Source organism: Paramormyrops kingsleyae, chromosome 1 (genome assembly GCF_048594095.1).
Source record: "Paramormyrops kingsleyae isolate MSU_618 chromosome 1, PKINGS_0.4, whole genome shotgun sequence".
Classification (NCBI taxonomy): domain Eukaryota; kingdom Metazoa; phylum Chordata; class Actinopteri; order Osteoglossiformes; family Mormyridae; genus Paramormyrops; species Paramormyrops kingsleyae.
The window spans coordinates 40,283,059-40,308,397 of NC_132797.1; the positions used below are offsets into that span (position 1 = coordinate 40,283,059).

Here is a 25,339-nt window from a genome sequence, read left to right on the forward strand (position 1 = left end):
TTTGCTCTAAATATTGACATTGTATTGGTGACATGTCAGATTTCTATATCATTATGTTGAACTAAAATTTCCTCAAGTGTCAATATAAAACAGCCAAGCAATGTCATGGCAAGGATTTGAAAATAACCACTGATGTATGACACGTACAGCAACAGGAAAACAAATGTGTCAAAATATTGGGTGTTAATGCTATCTGGAAGTGACTTAACTTAAGTGTGAAAAAGTAATGTATATGTGCATATACACAATATGTACATGTATATACTTGAATGTATACATAAATATTGAAATCAAACAAAAAAAAAACATTTTTAAGGTTATTCAGATGCATTAATCCATTCTAGGATTTAAGCCACAAAACCCTGAAAAGCATGTCAGCTGCACGTTCCTCACTGTGCCTCTACACAGCATTGACCTACTGACATTAATGTGGTTACATAATGATCTACGCGGCAGCGTATAATAGCAGTGTAGCGGACGGCATGCCGGGATTCCAGAGTCTTCTCCAAGAGTCAGGTGCTCTCTCTCTTAGCATAGAGGAGATTCCTCGAACTTCCAAGGCCTTTAAGTAAGGCAGGATATCCCGCTATTTGTGGATACCATCACGGGGTTTAGTCGAAAAGCACAAGGTCAGTTCTTATTAAACACAAAACCAACCTCATCCTAACACTTACGCTCGCTGGCTCACTGTCCTCATTGAGTGTTCCCAGCACTACCAGATTCTCTGCTCTTGCTTCCACACTTAGACATAGTTCCCATTGGATTCTCTTGGCATTATTTATTTACCCCAGAATCAGTCAACAGACTAGCAAATCCACATAAATTACTGTTAACACCATAATAATTGACAGTGCTAAGGTGAGAGGTGTTTGGAACTTCTTAAGTTAGAAATAATTTGCCGATTAGAGAAAACCTGTTTCATGTTTTCAAATAAATGTAATTAATTATAAAGGTGTTTTAATGATTCAAACTATTATTTTTCTTAGCAACCTTGACCATGAAAAGTGGCTGGAAGATGGATGGATGGATGGATGGATAGATGGCTGAATGGATGGATAGATGTATGGATGGATGGATAGATGTATGGATGGATGGATAGATGGCTGGATGGATGGATAGATGTATGGATGGATGGATAGATGGCTGGATGGATGGATAGATGGCTGGATGGATGGATAGATGGCTGGATGGATGGATAGATGTATGGATGGATGGATAGATGGCTGGATGGATGGATAGATGGCTGGATGGATGGATAGATGGATGGATGGATGGATGGATAGATGGCTGGATGGATGGATAGATGGCTGGACGGATGGATAGATGTATGGATGGATGGATAGATGTATGGACGGATGGATAGATGGCTGGATGGATGGATAGATGTATGGGTATCCTTGGCATCTGTCCTAGCAGGGCAGCTTTATTCCCACAAAGGGCCATGGTACGCATATCATTTCATTCATTTTCATTTCATTTACTCAAAACCTTCATGAGAATATAGAGAAGTTACAGCCCCCGCTGCAGAGACAGACATGAACAAAAGTCCCTGAGTCACATTAAGGCTGTACGGAGAGCTCCGTGCTTGAGCTCACTGATAAATTAAACAGCCAACAACAAGCAGCGAGACAAAATGAGGTCTCTGTGACCTTCACCCATGGAGCAACAGTCACCTCACACAGGCCAGGTCTCTGATAAAGGTTAATTGAAATCAGCTGCCTTCATATCTGACTTACATTCTGCAATTTATCATGGAGCATCATAAACACAATGTTGCTTTTCTCTAATGAGACACTGATCTGGGAGGAAAACCAGGTATTACTGCTCCTACTATGCTGTTCCTACTGACCGAGTCCAGATAGGAATTTTGTGCAAAAAAAATAAAAATAAGGCAAAAGAAGAAAATCCAGCTGCTAACTATGTTATTGTTGTCCTCATAATTGTTATTTTTTATGGTCATGCGTCTTGCATAACATATTAAAAAATATATATGTAATTAATATTTTCCATGGCCATAAGGGTGGCGTTATGCTGCTGTGCTTTGTAATTAATTAGAAGAAATGTAAACAAGGGAAAATTCCAAGGGGTGACTTAATGACACGAGACCATCTTAAGCAAAGGCACTGCCATATGTCTGTCACACTTGGTATACTGCTGCATGTCGTGACTTTGTTACTGTGATATGATCAGGGGACAAAATATAGAAAAAGGGTAGTATTTGTTTGCAGTATTTGTTCTATATGTGTATTATTATTATTATTATTATTATTATTATTATTTGCTCTGCTTAACAACCATGGGTCACCTGAGTATTTTGTGACTTGTGCTGCTATAAATAGTCTCATTTTGGCTCTAGTCCTTCACTTAAATTTAGCAGTCCTAGTTGGGGAGTTAAAATGATTAGATAATCTCTTAGCAACAGCTCTTGAAAGCTGTGTCCTTTTGATTTTTCACGTCCATAACACTTGCATCTGAGCACTTAAATGTCTGATAAGAGTGTTTCGGAGTATTTCCTGATAAAAACATTTACATCACCACTAGATAACATATCTGCTTTGAGGTGAGGAAGAGAACCATTCTAATCAGCCCACTAATATAATAACCATGGATCTCATTTTGTGGCCACACTAATGGATGAAATAATAGAAGCTGTCTTTAAACATCAATAGTAAATATTTGGTTTTAGTGGTACTAAAGACAAACAAAAAAGCCACAATTGATAATATTTTTAAGTGCCTTTGACAGACCATGGCTGAATGTAGGGAACATTCAATTATTTGTCAAGCTGTAGGACTACTGCAGGAATATTGTTCAAATACTGTATGCTGAACCTCAAACTTAAAGGTTTTCATGCTGTCCTGCATTAAGAGGAACCGCAAATCTAAGGAACCCCGAGGTCCAGTTCTGGGAGCTGCTTAGGGGAGCTGCAGCATGGACCAGACAGCATGAGCAAGCACATTAAATCAGTCCAGTAAGCCTGCATTGGCACCACGCTTCTCAGCTCCAAGGAGTCACAACAACTCACCATATTTCAAAGGTATTAAGTACCTTAATCACATTTGAAACAAAAAGAGGGTTACTTAAGAAAACAAAAACAACCTGTTTTCTTATTGAGTTCTTCTAGTTAAAATTAGTCATTTCTGATGTGATGTAAAATCTGGAGGGTGAAATAATTTCTGGTTATGTACACAGATTAGGATAATAGGTTAAGTTCTCTCAGGCCAAGTTTCTTGTGGATTTTGTTCTACTGGTATTGTTGCACTGAAGATTTCTGCCTACACATACATTTCATGAGTTAAGTATTTGTCCAAATATCAAAAATATTCAAACATACTCACTAAGCTTTTTTCCTCATCTCAATTATGGTGCCATGGTATTAGCCATTATGGTGCTTTGCTTTATGAGATTGACTTGGAAGTACCATAGTTAAAAAGCAAAGAAACCAAAACACGCAGTTGTTTTGACATGTTGGCATTTTGCACACTAACCTTTTCTTAATTCAATACAACCTTAGTGGTGTTCATAAGTAGACACATTTCAAGTATAATTGTATCCAAAACTGTGCAATGGACATGCTAAGTAAGTAAGTGTCGGCTATTGTTTATTAACAGAGTACTTTGTTACTGTTTGAGACTAATACATATACAGTAGGTCTGGTGTCCTGACCACATTATGACTAGATTAGATGGATGGATGGATGGATGGATAGATGCATAGATGCATAGATAGATAGATAGATAGATAGATAGATAGGCAGGCAGGCAGGCAGGCAGGCAGGCAGAAGAGTCCTTATTATAGATGAGTTTTTGTCCATTGTCCATTGGATAGAGGTTGGGCCACTCACTGTTAATTAGCTCCAAATGCGATATTAAACGGAACTCAGTGGACTATCACCTTCTGCCCCATAGCAGTTGCTCCTGAGTGCTATCTTGTTAGTCCCAATCATACTCTGATGTGGGCAGTCAAGCAAGCATTGAAGGTCTGCCACAAGCTGAAGGGGATGGACCAAAGCGCAGGGTGTCTGTTTGCCTGTGCTGACTATTCACCTGAATAATGTGGCTCAAAGAAAAAAAAACCTCCCCTGACATTACCATGGTTTGGCCACAGTTTGTCATGAAGATGCTTAATAAACTTGGCAAACAGGTAACAGTAAAACAAGCTTTACAAAACCTTCTGAGATATAGAAACGTGTCTTTCGGTAAACAAAAAAATCTAAGGATTCGGATAAATCCCTTCTGATAAACATTCAGTGATGATTTGCTATATTTTCTGGGCCTTTTTTACATCAATAAAATCAGCTTGTTTAACATTTCCTATGAATTGAGGTCTTGAAAATGTAAAATTCTGATATTTTTCAAATAAAAGGCCAATAATTGAAACACCTAAGCATGTCCAGAGGTGAGGAACTATGGTCCCTGTCCCAGTAAAACCATCTGCTTTTTTGACTACAGGACTTGCCTTTGGCGCCAGCTGTCTTAGGCCCACAGCAGACTCCAGTGTGTGGGCACAGGGCCACCACCAGGGGGCATGAAGCATGAACCAGAACCATTCCAAAAGCACAACATACTAAAGGTGGAAGCCATGCTTCATTACCTATTGGTTAAAGTTCCCCAAGAGTTGCTTACAGCCCTTGTAAGAAAATCACATCTCACCTAATTTACATAATTATAACTATAATTAATCCCAAAATTCCAAATTTGCTGGTTTTGAAACAGAAAATAATAATTTGAACATGTCCTAATGGTGTAATGTATCGTAATATTATCCTGTTTATTTATTATTTATACTGTTCAAGTGAGAAAGACCCTTAAATGTGTCGCTCAGTGTTATGGATTTATTATCAAAATGTTTATAATGTTAATAATTAAAATAGATTTTTATTCATTTTCCATATGGTATATGATCAGTAAGTATGACAAACATGTAGTTAATATACCAATATCTTGCAATAAAAGTAGTAGTAAAAGTAATAATGTCTGATTATGAAAATGTCATCTGTCATATTTACTGTTTCAGTGCATTTGTCACTACAAAATGAAAACCAGATAATTTTTTCAACAAAAGTTTTGAAACCTGACACATTTTCCATCTATTTTTTTTAAACTACAGTTGTAAGACCATATCAGAGGACCTACATGACTATATTATAATAATTCCTTCATATTTAGTTATGTTTTTGAAATCTGTTGGGTATCCAAACTAAATTTCCTGGTTTATCAAAGGGAATTCTGTGTCATTGCAACTTGATTTGAATAAATAAAAACAAATATGTTTTTCAAACCCGTTCAATCACAACACGATAAAAATTCTCTTTTTTTTGCGTGATCTGTATGGTAGATTCATCCAATAACATGGAGACTAAAGCCACATTTTGAAAAGAAGCATTTCTGTCCTGCATCATAAATCACTGTTATTAAAGATATAATTATTTTGTTGCTTAGCACTTTGACAGCTGCTTGGCTTTATGCCAAAGAGGCCGCAGCAGTCTGGAAGCCGGACTGCAAGCGGATGTTACTTAGCACCCCTAGGAGTACTGAGGCACTGCCACTGCAATTGGAGCAAATATGAATGATGATTCACAGCAGAGGGGCTGAATTCCACCCAGAACCATAATAACCATCATCACTGAAAGAGCGTGACCAGCAGCATAGCTGATCACATACTGAAGTACACCAAAGGCAGCACGCTCACCCAGTACGCCCAGTCTGTAGTTTATGGTGACCACGATGACATTGCCGTAGCTTGCTAGGATGCTTCCGTCGATCATGTTCCCCGTTCCTTCCATGTAGGATCCTCCATGAATGTAGACCATAACGGGCTTTAGGCCATTCTCATCATGTATATCTGTAAATAAAAACACAAGATCAGTGAAAAATCCTCCGCTGCTCTTTTAACTGAAGCCATATCTGGGTAGCAGTCTTTTTCTTTATCTTCCTGTTACACACCAATTTTGTCTGATGTCTGGGTTCTTCTTGGATGACATTTGCATAAAAAAGGAAAACTGAAAGTTGGATGCCTCCCTGGGTATGATTCTGCATTACTTTGCATGACTGTTACCAACAAAATCTGATGCTTATCATCTGAGGAGATCCTCTGAAAAAGTAAACACCTTCCTTTATATAGGCACCATATTTTGTTCATCAAAATGTTTATCTGCAGTTATTTAAACACTGTAACACCCACAGCAGATTGAATGGGCATGCATATTTGGTACAGAATTCCACTTTTAAATATTTGTTCTGCTGTCCAGTCAAACTTAATTTTCCATTGAGTCTTAAGACCCCTTTAAACTGAAGTGGGGGGGTGGGGCTTCACAAGTACATGACCTTAAAATACATTTATCAGGATGTATTCATCAGTGTCAAGTGCTAATTAATGGGAAGAGACACAATTAAGTCGATTGCGGACCATTTTTCGAATCATCAGCATTGTAAGGAACCCCTATTAAGCTTGCCGATTAGTCCACGTGTATGTGGTGCTTGAAGATTATGAGTGGAATATTAGCATGACAGAGGATCTGCAGCGCTGAGCACTTGCAAAGCAAATGGATGCGGAGGGGAATGAGCGCTCAGCAAAACGCTTGTTTACCCTCTCTCACAAGCGTGTGATCTTTCTTGTGACGGCTGCACTTGTTTGTTTGTTTACCTTCAGGCTCTTATTGTTCCCAGACCCCCATTTCATCTTTAATCCACTAAACGACTCCCTTACTAATTTGTCATTTGGAAGACAGCGGGAATTTTTAGCTCGACAGGCTTTGCTGGTAAATGCAGCCACATTCCAGTGGTTCTCAAACTTGTTTTTGGTTTTAGTACAGTGGTTTTGTCCAGCGAAACCTGTTTGGGCCCCCCTACACATGTTATGATATTGTTTCTCTCGGATGCATTCTGCAGTGATGACAAACATTGCCATAAAACATGTTTTAATTTGGTTACACTGCCAAACAATGTATTTTCTTCTGAACATGACTCAAACATGGTTTCACTCCAATATGTCCAATATTTTCTCAGTTCATGATTTTCAAAGGTGAATGTTTATGAACAAAAAGCAAAATCAAACACCTATTTGGCAAATGGTTCTAAAGTCAAAAGCCTGACAGCTATTAAACATGCACTTAATAACTGAAATGCCCTAATTTTAAAGTATCAGACTTCAGCAAAATAAAACAAATATTGCAAATTACAGTGTTTTAACAAATCCTGTAATGCTTGCCACCAGCTTCTCCCTGAGACGCTAACTGAACAATCTAATTGTAGCTGTGAATTCTGGGATTCTGTGTAATGTCACAATCAAAACTCTTGTGCTGTTTACAACTAGGAAGGAATACTCATATTATTAATAAATTCGATTTTTAATGCAATTTAATTTAAGTATGACAATATCAATATATTTATACAAACTGTTTTTATCTTCCTGTATCTCGTTTTGAAAAAATAATACAGCCACCCAGCCCTAGATTTAGCAATATTGTATTTTTTCTATGCTTTTCAAATAAATTGTATCCCACCCCCATCCTCGGTCCCCCCTGAGTGGACTGTGGCCCCCCGGTTGAAAACCACTGCTTTGGACATATGTGTACAGTATATTAAAGTGAAATTTAAATAACATTTGATTAAGAATGCATGTTTTCTAATGCGTTAAAATAACAAAAAATAATTGTCTTCATTTAAACCAACAATAATATTAATTCAATTTATTGAATTCTGTTTATTTTGATATAGTTCACAGCAGAGTCATCCCAAGGTGCTTGACAAGGGTGTGTGGCAATATATTATTATTATTATTGCCATTAATGATAAAATTTCATGAATGTGATAACGACACAACTGCGTGTTTCTTTGTTTGTTTACAGTATCTATCCACCATCCTACCCCTTACCCAGTACAGGATTGCAGGTTATTCATTCATTATTCTATCTATCCCTTCATCCCTTTATGAGTTTGCATGCTTCCTTGTGTGTGCTTTAGTTATTCCGGGTGCGGACTGCTCCCGACGCAGTAAGCACATAGTGGCAGAGGTTAACTGCCATGGCCTGTTCAGGACACCGTGTAATAGTGAACCTGTCGAGGCCTGACCGCGCACAGATTACAGTGCGGCCCATGTGACGGCTGGCCCAGGTTCATTCGCGGTCACCCTGCGGCAACCAACGCCGCTCGGCCCAGGATGCACAGTCCTGCCGGCTGCCAGACAGCCATTAACGCTCTCAGCAAAAGCCTCGGTGACAAGTGATTAATCACCATGGCGGTCTTGGGGGCAAGAGGCCTGAGAAAAAGTGCCTGAGATCGTTATGAGGTGCAGGCTTGGGGGGTGGGGGTCAGGGGGAGGGTCCTACCTGAGCCCTGGACTCAATCTCGGGCCATCTTAACTGGATTAGCTAAAAGCATTTCATCCAGCCGTCATGTTTATGTCTATGCACAAATGTGTTTACCCAAACAGTTATGTAACTGTTTCCTTCTCTCCCATTACGCCCCCCGCAGTCAAGAACTGATTATAGTCTATAGCTTAGCTAGTGGCATTGTAGTCAGAAAGTGTATGAACAGCATAAAGCCAATTTAAAATTGTTCTCGCAAAATTAGCTTTGGGTCTTAAAATCATGACAACCAGTGTGTCCGTCCATCCATCCATCCATGATCACTTATCAAGTACAGAGAGGTGTGTCCTGGAAGACACACATTCAGACAAACCCAGAGGAAGAGCTATGCTGAGAAAGAACTGAGTACCTGAAAATCACCTCCGTCTTTCTGGATAATACAACAATGTATCAATTAACTACACATATTCATTTAGGTCATGTGACATTTCTGAATTCCATCTGTTATCCGTACTGCTAAGGCAGCATAGGGTTACAGTAAGCCTGGAGAATGGGGCAGGGGACACCCAGGACAGGATGCCAGTCTGTCACAGGGTGTAGGGCAGGGGACACCCAGGACAGGATGCCAGTCTGTCACAGGGTGTAGGGCAGGGGACACCCAGGACAGGATGCCAGTCTGTCACAGGGTGCAGGGCAGGGGACACCCAGGACAGGATGCCAGTCTGTCACAGGGTGCAGGGCAGGGGACACCCAGGACAGGATGCCAGTCTGTCACAGGGTGCAGGGCAGGGGGCACCCAGGACAGGATGCCAGTCTGTCACAGCATATAGAGTAGAGGACACCCAGGACAGGATGCCAGTCTGTCAGAGCATATAGAGCAGAGGACACCCAGGGCAGGATGCCAGTCTGTCACAGGGTGTAGGGCAGGGGACACCCTGGACAGGATGCCAGTCTGTCACAGGGTGCAGGGCAGAGGACACGCAGGATAGGATGCCAGTCTGTCACAGGGTGTAGGGCAGGGGACACCCAGGACAGGATGCCAGTCTGTCACAGGGTGCAGGGCAGGGGACACCCAGGACAGGATGCCAGTCTGTCAGAGCATATAGAGCAGAGGACACCCAGGACAGGATGCCAGTCTGTCACAGGGTGTAGGGCAGGGGACACCCAGGACAGGATGCCAGTCTGTCACAGGGTGTAGGGCAGGGGACACCCAGGACAGGATGCCAGTCTGTCACAGGGTGCAGGGCAGAGGTCACGCTGGGTGGGATGCCAGTCTGTCACATTGTACAAGGCAGGGGACACCCAGGACAGGATGCCAGTCTGTCAGAGCATATAGAGCAGAGGACACCCAGGACAGGATGCCAGTCTGTCAGAGCATATAGAGCAGAGGACACCCAGGACAGGATGCCAGTCTGTCACAGGGTGTAGGGCAGGGGACACCCAGGACAGGATGCCAGTCTGTCACATTGTACAAGGCAGGGGACACCCAGGAAGTGATGCCAGTCTGTCACGTGGCAAACAAAACTGTTATACACATGAGGAATCTGCTTTTGGAATATTCATGTGAGCTTCCTGTATTTTCTCTGGTAAAGCAGAATAAAACAGCAATATGCTATTTTGCCCCATGAGCTAAGAACAACACAAATAACACATTTCTTATGGTATTTCTTACCTGTCACAACATGATACTTTAATCAGGAAAAATATGACTTTCATGCTCTCCAAAACTGAGGGCCATCGCTTTGTGGCAGACTGTTCTGTAGCATTCATCTTTTCCGCTGTGGGCAGAATGATGATGCATTCGCATGTCTCCAAACACGGGACACGAAATAGCGGGGTAGCTGAATTTCCTCTCTAATTCAATCACATATCAGTTGGAAGGACACACACCACAACTGATACACACACACCAAATGAAACCAGGCAATCCAGAAAGATCTAAATGGCTCTTCTGAACATGCCAAGTCAGCAGTCCCTCTCATCAGCAGGAATATACTGCTGCAATAACATGTAAAAATCTCTGAAGGCGGACATGCTGCAGTGAAGTGTCTCTTAAACCTTTGATTGGATGAAAAGGGAAGGAAATTAAATACAAAGGACTGTTGCCGCAGCAACCGGGTTAATATAGAATATTCTATTGGTTAGATTTAACCTAGAGGGGGCCTAGCAATTCTGCAGATGTTCAAACAGTCAGGGGGCATGATTAGCTGCTCTTGAATCAGAGGTATCTTGCATAATTATGGGTATGTGAGGCGCCACGGTTTGTAATATGCTTAAGGCATTTGAAGAAGTTCACTTTTATTCCAGCTACGAGGAATGAGCTTTATCGGCCACTATCAGGAAGTACTCAGCTATCTGGTGAGTATATATGACTATACTCTGCTCTTCCCATACAATGCCTCAAGCTATATCCAGCTGTACCGTGTATGAAACATTAAGCTTCGGTATATCGATATGATGCAAAAATATTTGCAAAATTTAATTTAATATTGTTATAGCGCGACAGAGCAGTACATTTTCCACTAGCTTTCTTATATACGTTAGAAGATAAGTAGCTCTCTGGTAATAGCAATAATTTTGTAGCATACAGTACGTTATATGCACGCAAAGTAGCTGCTGTTCAGGTCAACATAGAATATGGAATATCTATGTAGAGGTAAACAGAGGTGTTTCTTTTCTGAAGATAATGGTCAGGGTTCAAATTTCAGTAAGCAGCTACTGAGGTAGTAAGTTAATAAGCGCCTATTAAACGGGATGGATTGGAATGCATGCAGTCGCTTATACGAAGCTAACCTTCACAGCAAGGGAATTTCATTCAGTATGAGGGGCGAGCATTTTCTTTCTTTGCTTACACATAATTAAAGTCAACATCTCAAAAGGAAATGATTGCATTCCTACGTTCTCCAAATAAAAATTTTAAATATATAATCTGAAGGGTCCACTGAGTGTGGAAGTGGAAAACAGAAGAATAAAAACAAAAAAATACCACTTGGAAAAAAAGAAGCTCATCCACCAATATGAAGCATTTTTAATTTTAAAGTTCTTTCAAAAATGCCTTCATCCTGGCCACCATCGTTACTTCTTACATCATCACCTTAACTCTTTGGGTTGGTTACTATGGTTTAGAGCAGAAGAAAAGTAGAGGGAGGAAACAGATGTAAAAAAAAGGGTAAAGATTACCTACCTTTAACATGCCAGATGAAGTGTAATGTGGAACAACAAAACCATCTGATGGCTATCAAATATCAGCGCATCACATCTACACAGACCTACTTAGAATAATGAAATGTTTTGCTGTTTGTTTCAGAAACTTCAGCTGCACATGAAGGTCATTTGCAAGTCCTCGTCTCATATTAAAGTGGGTATCTTTATCCCCATAGTCACATTCAGCACCTTTAGTGCTTTTGGAAGCAGTATCTGCTCTCCCAGAGCCATCCTGCACGTTCCTCAGTGGAGTCCAAGAATCCCACCAATTAACCATTCGTCCTACTATTCCAGTAATTACATTACAACACTGCAAGTGATAACTGAGAAAAGGTATGGTTAAACTTAAATCCTGTTTTTTTCACTGTCGATCAGCATCCATTTCATACTATTAATCAAAAAGCATTGATAGCTGTCATCCTTATGGAGGCAATTGCGGACTTTTACTACGGTTCTCCATTTCACTTAATGGCAAACGGCTTGTCAAGTCCCAGCCTGTAATGAGCGTTTGGGGATCTTTTTATAGTGCAGAGCAGAGACAGAGCCTCCTTAAAGGTCTTTTCCTGCATGCATATTACTTTCAAACGGGGGTGACCTGAATAGTGCATAACCTCAAGTGTGCGATACAGATTAAGGTTACAATTTACACTATAGAATAATCACACCTCAGTTTATTTCATTGAAAGACTTCAATTTGGTTAGTAATTGTTAAATAATTTTTAAATTCTGTATTATAATTACAAAAAATCTGTTTTTGTCTGGGAAATCACCCTCTGAATCTGATCTGCAGATCTCTGTGTAATGGACTGCATCTAGCTATTAGAACAGTACAAAAAATAATCCATGTGTACATTTAAAATCTCTGCAAATGACATGAAGAAGGCATAACATTTCAATCCTTAAAATACTATAATTGCTTTTAGAAGCACCTTTTCATACTAGAAAGTTTAAATACAACCAGGCCTCTGAGATTTTGCTTGTTTTCCATTTAAAGCCCTGTGTGTAACACTGTACATTTTGAAATCTTTGTTGTTTGCTCCATAGGATACAGAGTGAACTATTTACAGTTAACATTTATTTAATCAGTCAAATTAAATATTATATTCCAAAACAGATATCTCATTTTCCATACATGCTATCTCATCAATAGATACATTGTTCTTAGTTAAGTGTTGGAATTGTTTTTCAATTAAGCTAATTCTTGGCATGAAATTTCAACACACTTTGTGCTAATATCATGCTAATACACACTAATCCAACGGGAGATAAGATGCTAGTCTCAGCATGAAATCTTCAGGGAGACTTCATTGATGAGTCTAATCCATGTAAAGAAAAAGATTTAAGTCCAAATCTGTTATTCTTTTGCATCTATGCTTGTAGTGTTGCTGTTCATCCAGGTGCTTCCATTCCAGGAAATTAAGTAGGCCTACATACACCTGAAAATATGCAGGAAGTATTAAAGGTGAAATATTTGGAAATAAACAATGTATGGCACACATCACTGTTCGGCAGGTCACGGATCAGAACAATTAAAGGTAAAGTAATCAGGCAGATAGCTGAATGTCATTGTGTCTGTGCAGACCGCTCAGAGGGTACAGGTTAATGGCAGAGTACTGATGCAATTTAATATAAACAACATAACATGATATTGCTTCAAAATACATTATTATTATTCTAAAGGCAAAGTGCTACTGTTATTTATATATATATATATATATATATATATATATATATATATATATATTTTTTTTTTTTTTTTTTTTTTTTTTCCCTCCATCTGTCCAGGACCCACTCCTGTGTCCATTGCACATACATCCCAGCTCACAAGATCGCTTCCCACAAGCAGCAGCCCCCATGAAACCTGCACATGACTCAAGTTAAGTGAGGCTTCAGTGTCACACCCACCATATTGAGTACCCTGCATACGGTGATGCGAAATTATGTTCCCCAGACTGCGGCGCGACATTTATATGTAAAGTTCATAGATAGACAGGAAAACAAAACTGACATGCAACGTTGATGCAACATTCAAAATGAGCAATTATGGAAGCAGCAGAGCTCATAAGTGGTCTGTAGGGGTAAATAAATTAATAAATATCAGGGATAGATAATGAGTAGCCTACTGGTAACAGTGGCAATAATGGTGCGAACAGCAATAAACTGAAAAAATGCTGCTAGATGACAGAATTAGTGTAAAGTTCAAATCTGTAGGGAGGGGCTGCAAAGAGCTCAGAGTCTGGATGGATGTGCAATGTTCCATAAGTCTGTCATGCCACATCAATGGTAAAATTTTATTGCCAGCAACACCCCCCCCCCCTGCTCCCCATCACCAAATTTAACCACCGGAAGCCCAGATGGTCATCAAATTTTACCACCAGCCCTCACTCCCACCCACCCTCTCCCAGTAGACAAATCTCTACCTCCCTGAATTCAATATGCAGAAGGTGAGGGGTTTGATTCCATGCAGCTTCTCTAACCTCTTATCCAGTTCAGGGCCATGGCCATCCAATCCCAGAATGCTTAGTACACATAGCATGCCCTCATGGGATGTCATGAGAGGGCACACATGCATGTGCACAGACTACGGGCAAATCCAGAGTCACTGACTCACCTAAATACTGTATATGATTTTAGAGGTGTGAAGTCATAGTGCTGCCATAATTAAGATAGAAAAGACCTAAGCCTTTCTGCTGTCCTCTTGGAATGTGGTATCCCTCATGTCACTGGAATAGCATCACTCATTATTCACTAATTGTTTATTACTGGCCACATTACTTTATTTCAGCCAATTACGTGTAACAGTCCTGCTGACCCACTGTAATGTAAAGCTACCCTTAACATCACAAATGTATAATAAGATCTGTACACAGCATTATATAATCCCCTGAAGTGAACAGGGATAAGATATTTATGGAACGTGTATTGTATTGTGAGCACTTTCTTCAATTACTTTCTTCATTTCATCAAAAAGGGAGTCCTTCTCACTTAACATTAATGGGCAGATACTAACAGATCACTGGAAATTTAAGCTGACAATAACTGGTTTTAAAAGTCTGTCTTTCAAACTGAAGGAGTGATTAGTACATTACAATTAAAAGAATTATCATGTTATGCATTATAATTACATCCTTTGACTGAAAAGATAGATAAAGCCTTCACGCCTTGGTCATTTTGATGAGTGGCTTATAAAAGCCAGTAAATTTACTTCCTGGTAAATATCTTTCATTCAAACAAACCAACATCCTCTTATTTCCAATGGCCCAATCAACAAGGGGGCTGTTTTGACCAGCTTGACATGGGAAAGAGATTTAATCACAATTCAGTGTTTTTCAAGGTGATTTGTCCGAAGTATACATTGTTGGGGATTCAGAGCAAGAGGTTTTCCTGGGCACTTGATTTTAATCTTGCTTTTTGTCCAGAGATCAAATTCTATTCAAAGTATATCATGCATATCATAATAATTAAATATATTTCTACTGTGTTACACTTTTAAACCATATTGTAGAGAGTGTGGAGCTATACATATTGTTCAATTCCCTTTAACCTATGTATGCATTTATAATTATTATAATTATAATAATGATTATAACATTGTATAGTCTTTATGTTGTAGCTGTAGTCGTTGGCACAATTTTAAAAAGCAACAGAACTCTCCATTGGAGGGTTACTCTGGGTACAGATGGGGAACTGCAGAGTAGAGCAGACCTCCCTTAACCTTTCAATGGATTCCACCTGCTGCAGAGGGATTCCCTGAGGAGCCCAGAGATATAATTCCTTCAGGAGGCCTTAGTTCAAAGGATGCGTCTGAAAACCATCCATAGAGAGCCACTTAACGGCCGTCCTCACTAAGAGAAGAGCAGTACTTGTCCTCTAGACAATTAATTTCCAAACTTTTTGAATTTTAAAAAAGAATAGACAGGTACCATTGCCTTTTTCAAGGTCAATTTACATGCCTGATTTAGGAGCCGATCCCATGGGTGCTGCAGGGCTAGACTACCCACAGAGAAGGCCAGGGACCCACAGAGAAGGCCAGGCACCCACAGAGAAGGCCGGGCACCCACAGAGAAGGCCAGGCACCCACAGAGAAGGCCAGGCACCCACAGAGAAGGCCAGGGACCCACAGAGAAGGCCAGGCACCCACAGAGAAGGCCGGGCACCCATAGAGAAGGCCAGGCACCCACAGGAAGGATCGAACGCTTTAATGTGATTGGCTACCTTCCCTAGGTACCGGGGCATGGATTTCAATCCATGTTCTTTGTGATGGTGCGTTAACTGTACGTCGATTTTATCTCTGCTGAATTGTATGTATAAATGCAGGGTTGCCAACTCTCACGCATCTGGCATGACACACTATGAGATTCTCACTCTCACACAAGAAATCTTACAGCAAATCTATATTTAATTATAAACTTTAAATTAGCTACATCAAAAGCATTGGGGTGCTTTGCAAACCCTACAGACTATTTAGACGATAATAAAATTCTTACATATATGTAAATGCGTGTGCAGACTTGTCTCAAATTAAAAATCTCACGCCAGCCAGCTCACCAAAGTTGACAACCCTGTGTTATAAATATTACAAGAGAGGACGCGTTATTTAAAAAATAATTCTGTTCCATTTATGTAATTATGTGCTGTTTATGCGGTAATGTGCCATTTTGTGGGATGCAACGTTGACCAAGTCTCTGATATCCAAACTTCCTCTCACTTTTTTTTTCTAGTTCCTAGTGGTTACATTTGTATGTGGTAAAATGTATAGGCTGTGGCCTGTGTGTGTTGTTGGGGTGGGGAGAGGGTGGGGGAGTCAATTATTTAGGGCACCAGCTGACAGAGAGATAAATCAGCACCTGTGATCCCTGACACTATGTAGTCCAGATAATGATAACATGTTGCAGTGCTTACAATCGGCATCTCCTTTGCCACAACACAAAGCCTTGTCATTTTCTGAAAGTACATGGTGATAATCTTTTTGCAATTTATGAAATGTTCAAACCTTGCTTTGCTTAGATTGCATATGCTGAATGTTTCTCATATTCACATCTCAGCTGCACTTCCTAAGCACCACCATGGGGAAGCCAGTCATCCTATGTTGCATAGATAAAAAAGGCCGGCATGCAAGGCCCAGTGATGTACATGCTTAGCAGATTACAAATGTTTTCAGTATTTGCCAAAAACTCACAGATCAAGATCCAGCTCACCATTTCCTGATATGTGCATCAAATGGCTAAGGAAGCTCACAAATATTTAGTATAATTAATCAGTATATCTATTAGATGCACTAATTAAGAACCAATGACATGCAATCTCAAAATGACATTGACTATCTGGCAAACAGTCACCTACCATCCTCCGTGGGCACATAGATGTTTAGGTAAAGGCAGTCTTCATTTTGGTCCTGAACATAGGTTACCACTGTATCCAAACTGGCTGTGAACCAGACAGGTAGCATATCGTTCAGCAAAAACCTATCTTCCAGGTACTGGGGACAGACAGGCGCAAACTGGGTGGCATTGCGGATCTCACGCCATGAAATGGGAGGTTCAGGAGGCTGAAACCTTCTTTCCCCTGTAGGTGGAGCTGCGTAAGGGATCCCCAAGTACTGCTCCACAGGCCCAAGGATTTCATTCGGCAACGGGGTTTTTAATCCACGCAGCTTTCCATAGTTCGTTGTGACAGTAGTATAGTGTGCTTGGTGACAGTTGACAACAGTGAACCTCACAGCCAGGGCTGCAATCCAGAAAATCAGATTGACATTCAGCATCGTGCAGATGGGGGTGAAGATGAACGGTAGCCATACACATCCCCGGGGCCTTGACATGATCCAATGCTGCATGAGGCGAAGGCGGGATCTCTATCTTCCACCGTCCAATCACCTTTCTTTAGGCTTTAGTATTGGACTGACGGGAAAAATCTGCTTCGGATCACATCGGCCCTCTCAGAGCTCCCCATCCCTAAAGGCTGATCTTGCTAGGACTGTTTTCGTCTCGTCAGTAGGAGGAAAGCCAATATCTGAAAGCCGATTCCAGGCAGACTGGAAAACCTGTAAGCAAGACAAGTCAGTTTAAGTTACTAAGATGCCAAACAGATCATCCATATTATCGTAAGCAATTTCAGTTATTCAGCACTTTATATAGATAGAATAGTGGGAAAGATGAAAATGGAGGATAAACGTGACAGGGTAAATGGTAAAGCATCGTAGCCAGTTGAACAGACACATCTTCCTCTTCACGTGACTTTTCCTGCTGAGAGTGGTGTTGACACAGTCATCCTGATTTATGTAAAAATGGACTTGTGAAGGTATTGCTTTGTTACCATTTTGACTGAGCAGTGAATACAAATCCATTCTAATGTATCCAGTATTAATGAAATACCCTTTATCTGACAGTTCAGGCAACAGCCACATACTGATGTTGCTGAATTTCCACACAGTTTAGATGTGTGAAATAAGTGTGACTCTGGAGCGTCATAAGTGTGCATGTCATATTTTCCCCCTCCGGTGTCTATGTGAACCGGTGTCTATGTGCTGCATTATCAACAATGAACAGGGTCTGGCAGTGCTCAGAAGTTCCAGTTGAAAATTACACGCATTTCCACCCAGACTTGTAGGAAAGGGGGAATGAATTGAGGGGCTGGATGTGGACTGTGATGTGCTGACATTTAATAGAAGCTTATTCTGCACATGTTTATAATTCCTTGGCAACAAAATTATTCAGTAGCTTTCAGACACTGGACACATACCAACTTGTGAGTTACAATCTGAGTAATTTCATGATAGTTCTGGCATTTTACAGACATTGGACTTTGTAATTTATTGTTCTAATGAGAGACAGCAACAATGCTACCAAACTTTATAGTATCTCACCCACTAGCAAATACACCTATATTAGTTAATATTGCTGTTATTACATTTTACTAACATTATAGTATTTATCAGATTCTCTGTATATTATTTTAGAACTCAAATGAAGATCAGATCAGACATTTTAGTTCAAAGTTGTGCAGGAATACAGACAATCTAACTGGTTTAACGTTCTCTTGTATATATGTAACAGTAATAGTACATTACAGTAAATAATATACGTTACGCTTTCCTGTGCTATTGCCCTAGATAAAAGCATTTCTTTAATTAATGAGATGTCAATGTTAATAATGCCTTTTTCTACCAAACATCTTCATCTCACCTAACTTTCACTTTGAAACTAATGTCAGTTTTGCTACATCTACATATATTCATGTTTATAAGTAATACATTTCCTGCTCATCTATCTGTCCTTCTTCCAACAGCCTATCCTATAAACCTAGAAGTCATACCAGGAAGGCCGGTGTGCAATGCCTGTTAAACTACATAACTCCTTCTCTGAGTCCTTTTTTTTGTTTTCCTAAATCACATTGTGTCATGCGGGAGGGGGCACTGAACGTGTATTGTCTGTGTCAATGACCATAATTAGCAACACAGACAACCAGAGTGAACTGATGTGTTCCCACAGCTCTCAGTAAACACCCTGCACACTGCTACTTGTCACATTCCTCTATGGATTAAAACAAACAAATAAATGAATAAAAATAATAAAATAAAAATATGTGGGTGTGTATACATGTGGGTTACTAATCAAAGCCCAAGTCATCATTCCTGTTTATTCTGGAATAGGTATCCTAAAGACAGCCTCGCTCAGCTCCCCTTTGCCATAGATTCCAGATTAAATTGGGGTAAATTGGAAATGGGGTAAAAGGTGGTTACCGTGGCTTTAGACACTGGTGCTCTATAACAGTACGTGCAGTTTTGAGGATTGAGTGTCTGAGAGCCTCTGTTTGCTTTGGGTTTGCACCAAATCCCCATATTCATCAAGGGGAATCGTTCAATGGTGATCCAATATTGCTCTCGTCCATTACTGAGACTATCAGCTGAGCTATTAAGGGGACCCTCACCTGTGTGCTGATCTTTTTATCAGTCTGGCCCTCTGTACCACTTCTCATCATGCTGAGCTTTACAGCTCAGCTGGAGGGTGACATTCAAATTCAGGTCATTAGCAGTCTTACAGGTATGTAAAATGAACACAATGCACATTCAATATTCCCCATGATTCTGCATTTTTACACTTAATTTGTTGGTAGGGAATTTTCAGACCATTTTATTTCATTATGTGAATCTCCTGCTTCCCATACAATGATATAAATCTAGTTTCAAGGTTTCATGGGGAGGAACTGAGGCATATGCAAGGGTGTAAAGTGAGTGTGGCTGTTCCCACTATGCAGCCGTGGGCTCATAGTCTCCCCTAAACCATCAGAACAGTCTATGTGGCGGTACATAGTCTCGTGTTCCTGAACACAGGGATCCCAACAGATAGACCAAGGACATAAGCTTGTGACCTTTGCCTTAGTACGACTGAGAAATCAACTTAACCAGAATCACTCTTAATAAACAGGCAATGGTTGGGTCAGCTGTACAACTACATGACATCATCATTAGCATGCATGATTTCTGCAAACAGTACTTTGACTGTATTTTGAAAATATTGTTATAATCTGCATTTGTGTTAAAAGAGGAAGTTTTGTTAACAAATCATAGCACCTGATTTATAATGCTTTTCTTTATCACTGGATCATTATGACAAGGCTTCTGGCCTGCCTAATGAACAGTAATCCCCCAGGCTGAGAGTGCCCATATACAATAATGTCAACACATACACACTTAAATCTCCTACAGGTAATTTAATTTCCAGGGATAATACTTTATTCCCTTGAATGCCCCAGTGAAGTCTTGGGTGGTCAGCAGGATTTCAGACTTAGCTAATTCTGAAAAGCCGATTCATTCGCTTCCAAGCAAACCTAAGCAAATGCTCAATATGTCTGTTGAATTTCTGACTTGCTCAAACTAGACTGTCCTGTCCTGTGCAAATTTAACAGCTGACTTAACCACTACTGACCCGCAGGCTGGCATCCAGTACCAGGAAGCTGGACTGGGGGCATCATTCTTGTTCACTAAATTATTTATTTCAACTACTGACTACTATTGGAATTACATTAGTACACAGAAATATATCAATGGATGTTTGACTTGCTGTAAATAGACAAAATCTGTGATGAAAAACTGATTCAAAATAGTATATAGGGTTATTATTTCATACCACTTATCTGGTGAAAGTCCTGTAGGTATTTAGTCCCTCAGTTAAATTTCCCTAAATATGCTAGTTTGTGATTATTACAGTATCCGTCCCTTGGTTATGTAAGCAGCTAGCTCTCTTTGCTCTCACTTATCATAGCGGTTAAGATAAGGCCTTCTAGCTGGAGTGCATCTTCAATAAAAAGGCTAGAAAGGCATTCAGGGAGCCAAAGAGCATTATCAGTACTGCTATGATTACAGACGATAATTCATGTACATTTTAATGACACTGCGATTTTCTATTTGCATTTTAATTACAATTAAATTTCTGGTTCAGGGGATCTCTGAAACCCTATATGCCGACATGATGCTAAATCTGCAAATCTGAAGTTGATGATAAAAAACCTGACACATGGGGATCTGAAGCCTCTGAAGATCATGCTGAAAGCATATGCCATGTCCAACATGCTCTGTCTGTAATGAAGCGAACCTGAGATTGGACAGGGGGCAGAGGCATCAGAAGAGGCAACACTGACATGAGAACTGAACCTCATAACCACCTGGGAAATGCATACGGTGCACTTACAAATAGGCTGGACCATCTGCTAGGCAAACTTATTGATCTGTGTTCCCAGTGGGGGAATATCTGACTGACTGTTGAGGACGGATGGATGGATGGATGCATGGATGGATGAATGGATGGATGCATGGACAGAAATATAGACAGACAGACAGATAGACAGATAGATAGATAGATAGATCTTATAAACTATATATTTGTAGAATATTGAAATTTATAGGTCACGTTCCTTCATGGTTCCACTTAAATATCTGTGATGGAGTAAAATAAAATACTTTATATTGCTTATAGAATCTCAATTTATTTAACATCTTATGTCAATAAGGTTCAGTGGAGAACAGTATGGTAATTATTTAGACGGAACAACAGCCATGTGACAATATTGTTCAGAAGGAAAGGAACTAGTTTTTCTTTTTGTAATTCAGAAGAAGGATTAACTGGATTCCTTGGACGTAAGTGACACAGCTTGCAATTGTATACTTGTTGGTGCAATTTGCAATTACAAATGTGTTAGCTTAAACCAATAAACAATGACTGTTCTACTGGGTATTGAACATCACAAGGCCAGGTCCTTATTAAACACACATTAGCCCTAATAACTAATATTTATTCAATAATAACCTAATGGGTTAGTTAAATTGCATTGAAAATAATCACTAAGCAGTCTTTCCTACCATAGATAAAAATTCTTAACATATCTCTGCTGTTTGGATGATATGATGCTTTGGGAAAGTCTTATGACCTATGTTTATGTGTTTATTTCTGAGATAAACAGGCATCCCAACCAGGGTGTAGCCCAGCACCCCAGCTTGTGTCCTGTACTGCCTGGGATAGTCCACCCCCCACTTCCAGGACACCTGTCACCAGGACAAGCAGTTAGAAGACTGATGGACAGATGAAACTGTTTCCAGACAGATGAATGACCCTAATGGAACAGTTTCGCTGCCAGTGGCTGTGTCCTGCCCTGGCTGCTGTACTTTCTGTATGTCATGAACACCTTAATTTTGTCAGTGTGGACAGTCAACCTGAAAGGACACACACTGTCTTTAGTGTGGCAGGAAGCAGAAGAAGCATCTCCGGGGCCAAGCAGCACCACAGTGCCACAACACAGTGCCACAACACAGTGCCACAACACAGTGCCACAACACAGTGCCACAACACAGTGCCACAACACAGTGCCACAACACAGTGCCATCCATGATTAATGCATGACTCGGCATACAATGCGGTAATTGCTTTGACACATAATTCAGCTGTCCTTCCACGTGAATTGCAACACACATGCAAGAGTAAATGCAACAGCATTTAAGCTGTTTTGTTGAATTCAGGTTCATTTTAGTTACTTATTAATAACCAACCCACCCATCTTCTAACTCCATATACTGGTCAGGGTCATGGAGAGGGGGGGTTGCCTATCCCAGGCAGCAAGGGCACATGGCTGGAGTGCACTCTGGATGGAAAGCCAGTATTTATAATAATAATAATAATTATTATTATTATTATTAATAATAATAATAATAAAGAACATTGCATATAATAGAAGAACAAAATCATTACCTAACACCTGATATCCTGACACTTACCGGTGGTTCCACAGCATGTCCTGCCAATAGTAATGTGGGAGTGTGTTGAAAGAAGGTGCAACAGAACTGTTAATCCATTAAACTGTGCTATCTAGACAGCATTGACATTTAAGAAAAAGGAAAATAAGCTGATCTTTCATTTGTGAAAGTTATGAAAATGTGTGTTACTATGAGAAAGATAATATATATTTCAGCATATTTAACAAGGACAAGCAAAAATGTGTTATATTTCGACAAAACACATTCCTTAAATGAAAGCTTGGGGATGATGTTACACAGCTGAATTCTTTGAAATCTAAAGCTTTTGAATATAATAGTTGTCCACACCACCACCTTGTGGCCCGCTCTTGAACTCACTTGTGGTGTATAACTGGAGACTTTGAGCATTCGCTTAAACCCACAGTACGCTAAAAGTAAGGCGCAGATCTCTGGCTGTGAAACAGCCAGTGTAGCATTTGTTAAGAATCAAAGATTCATATCTTGTTTAGCTTTTGATGATCAAGATATATGTGTAAGTGCTAAAGGAAAAGGTCGACGCTCGACGTGTTCGGCACTGCTCCTACAGCTGTACTGCAAAGGTTGTTTCTAAATACCCGTGTGATCGCTAAATATTGGCCAGATCGCTGGCAGCGGTCACGTTGCGTAGGTTTCCCCTATTTCCGCTAAACTAATTTAAATTAAGACCTCAATACGGACCTTAAGAAGAAATAGTGACCCCCAGTTTTAAAAACCATACTGCCCTTCAAGATCCCGAGGGGGAAAGGATAGAATTCATTAGTTCTATCAGTGCAATAACTTAATGTTTAGGCTAAATGTGTTATTATCATCATCATCATCATTATTATTATTATTCACGCTGCTGCTTCCACAACTGTTACCAACACAGCTAACATTTAAGAAAAATATATCTCCCCGGCCAGTAATCTCTACATGCACCTTATTTACTTAAAACAAAGGTGCTTCCTGGCTTTATTTGGACCCATTTTAAAACCCTTAAAAGACATGCGTTTTTCATAGTATGTTACCTCTTTATGGAAAATGAACACAAAGACGTGATTTAATACTATCAAACATGATCCACAATGCGCAGATTATTAAGTAAAATAATTTCTCTGAATTGGTGACATACTACGCATCAGTGAGATGCGAATTTGACCGAACAATTTTCATTTTCTTCCTATAATTATTAGACAAAAAACATTCTTTTTCTTTTCTATATATTATCCATGTTACTGAAAACAGGTTGCACGCATACTTTCAGCACAATGAATTCCTCTGGGAAATATATTCTCACCGCAAAATGTCTGCAGCACACGTAAGACCAAACCGGTATTTAAAAATAATAAAAAATTAAAAAGTAAACGATTACGATGAATAATAACCACGACTCAGTGAGTCACTTTTTTTCAGAAGACTGCCAAAAGACTAGACTGACAAAGGGTAAAATAAAACGACTTTACCTACCTCTGCTATATCTGAAACATCTGAAACGGCTTTCAGTATACTGGACTTGAATGACGGGCAAAATGAAAATCAGAAGGAAAATCTACAACTCCGCGCACTGTCCTGTAAATATCCACTGGTAATTTTTAAGTCCAAATACGTGCATTTACAGCCCCGCACTTATTGTGAAGAAGAAAAGATACATTTTCCTGCTATAAATGACCTATATACAATGAGAGAATTCATTAGATTCACTGCAGAGGAACTGTAAACTGTAGGAAATCAGATTGCCTTCACACACACACACACACACACACACATAGAGAGAGAGAGAGAGAGAGAGAGAGAGCAGCGCAAAAGGAGAATAAGGGGAGCGAAAGCAAGGCTGTAGCAGCCGATCTCCCCTTCGCTCCCCTTCTCCGTCTCCAGCCTCTATTGGACGGCACTGAATGAAATTTCAGCCTGCATCCAATGGATTGCTGCATCCCCCCCATCACATCAGAAAGACATGTCCCTTAAGTATTCCTGGGACGCAGTTATTCTTTAGGACCTGTAGACCCCTAATATGTCACATATGCTTAATGCATTTGTGTGTATTCATTTGACCACTTTGGACATTTATTACTGTATTGCCGGTACTCACAGGCGACTGATAGCATCATGGAAGGTGCGCATTTCGTATCAACGCAGCAAACGCATATGGTGAATGACTTGGGGCCCCGTGACTCTCCACTATACCAGTAATGTTAGCAAAGAATCAGGCTAGATAATTGTCCACTCCACATGTCGTCCAACTTTTCCTTGTGTATCTGCACTGGTGGTGACGTTTTTAAATATTATTAAATAACAAGTCTTGATTATAAGTAAGCAATACAGGAAGGACTCGAATCACATGATTTGACTTGAAACTTGCTTTACAATTAATGAAAAAGACTCGAGTTAGATATACTGACTTGAGACTTAATTTAGACATACTGTAAATTAGGCCTACTTGAATAGTCACACATTCTATAATGGCAATTAATATTAGTTTCTACAGTACCTTGATTATTCCCCTGTCAATTGTACTTCCGAATTCTCTTTTCTGAGCCTCAAAATGCCAGGAGGTTTCTTCTCAAAAA

General features: G+C 40.0%; 1 protein-coding gene across 4 annotated transcripts in view; it reads right to left on the reverse strand.

Moving 5' to 3' along the window:
• nlgn4xb (neuroligin 4 X-linked b) overlaps positions 1-24,622 on the reverse strand; it is a 42,985-nt gene extending 18,363 nt beyond the window's left edge. The window contains exons 1-4 of one of the 4 annotated variants that reach the window (XM_023817554.2): positions 24,240-24,622; positions 22,776-22,795; positions 16,856-17,552; positions 5,692-5,844 (exon numbers count right to left, since the gene is read on the reverse strand). In XM_023817554.2, the coding sequence (XP_023673322.1) occupies positions 5,692-5,844; positions 16,856-17,345 (643 nt within the window). In that variant the 5' untranslated portion in view covers positions 17,346-17,552; positions 22,776-22,795; positions 24,240-24,622. Of the gene's footprint in view, positions 1-5,691; positions 5,845-16,855; positions 17,553-19,438; positions 19,520-22,749; positions 22,796-24,239 lie in introns of those variants that run through there. The other 3 variants (XM_023817555.2, XM_023817553.2, XM_023817556.2) reach the window with 3 other exon arrangements.
• Positions 24,623-25,339: the final 717 nt, after the last annotated feature.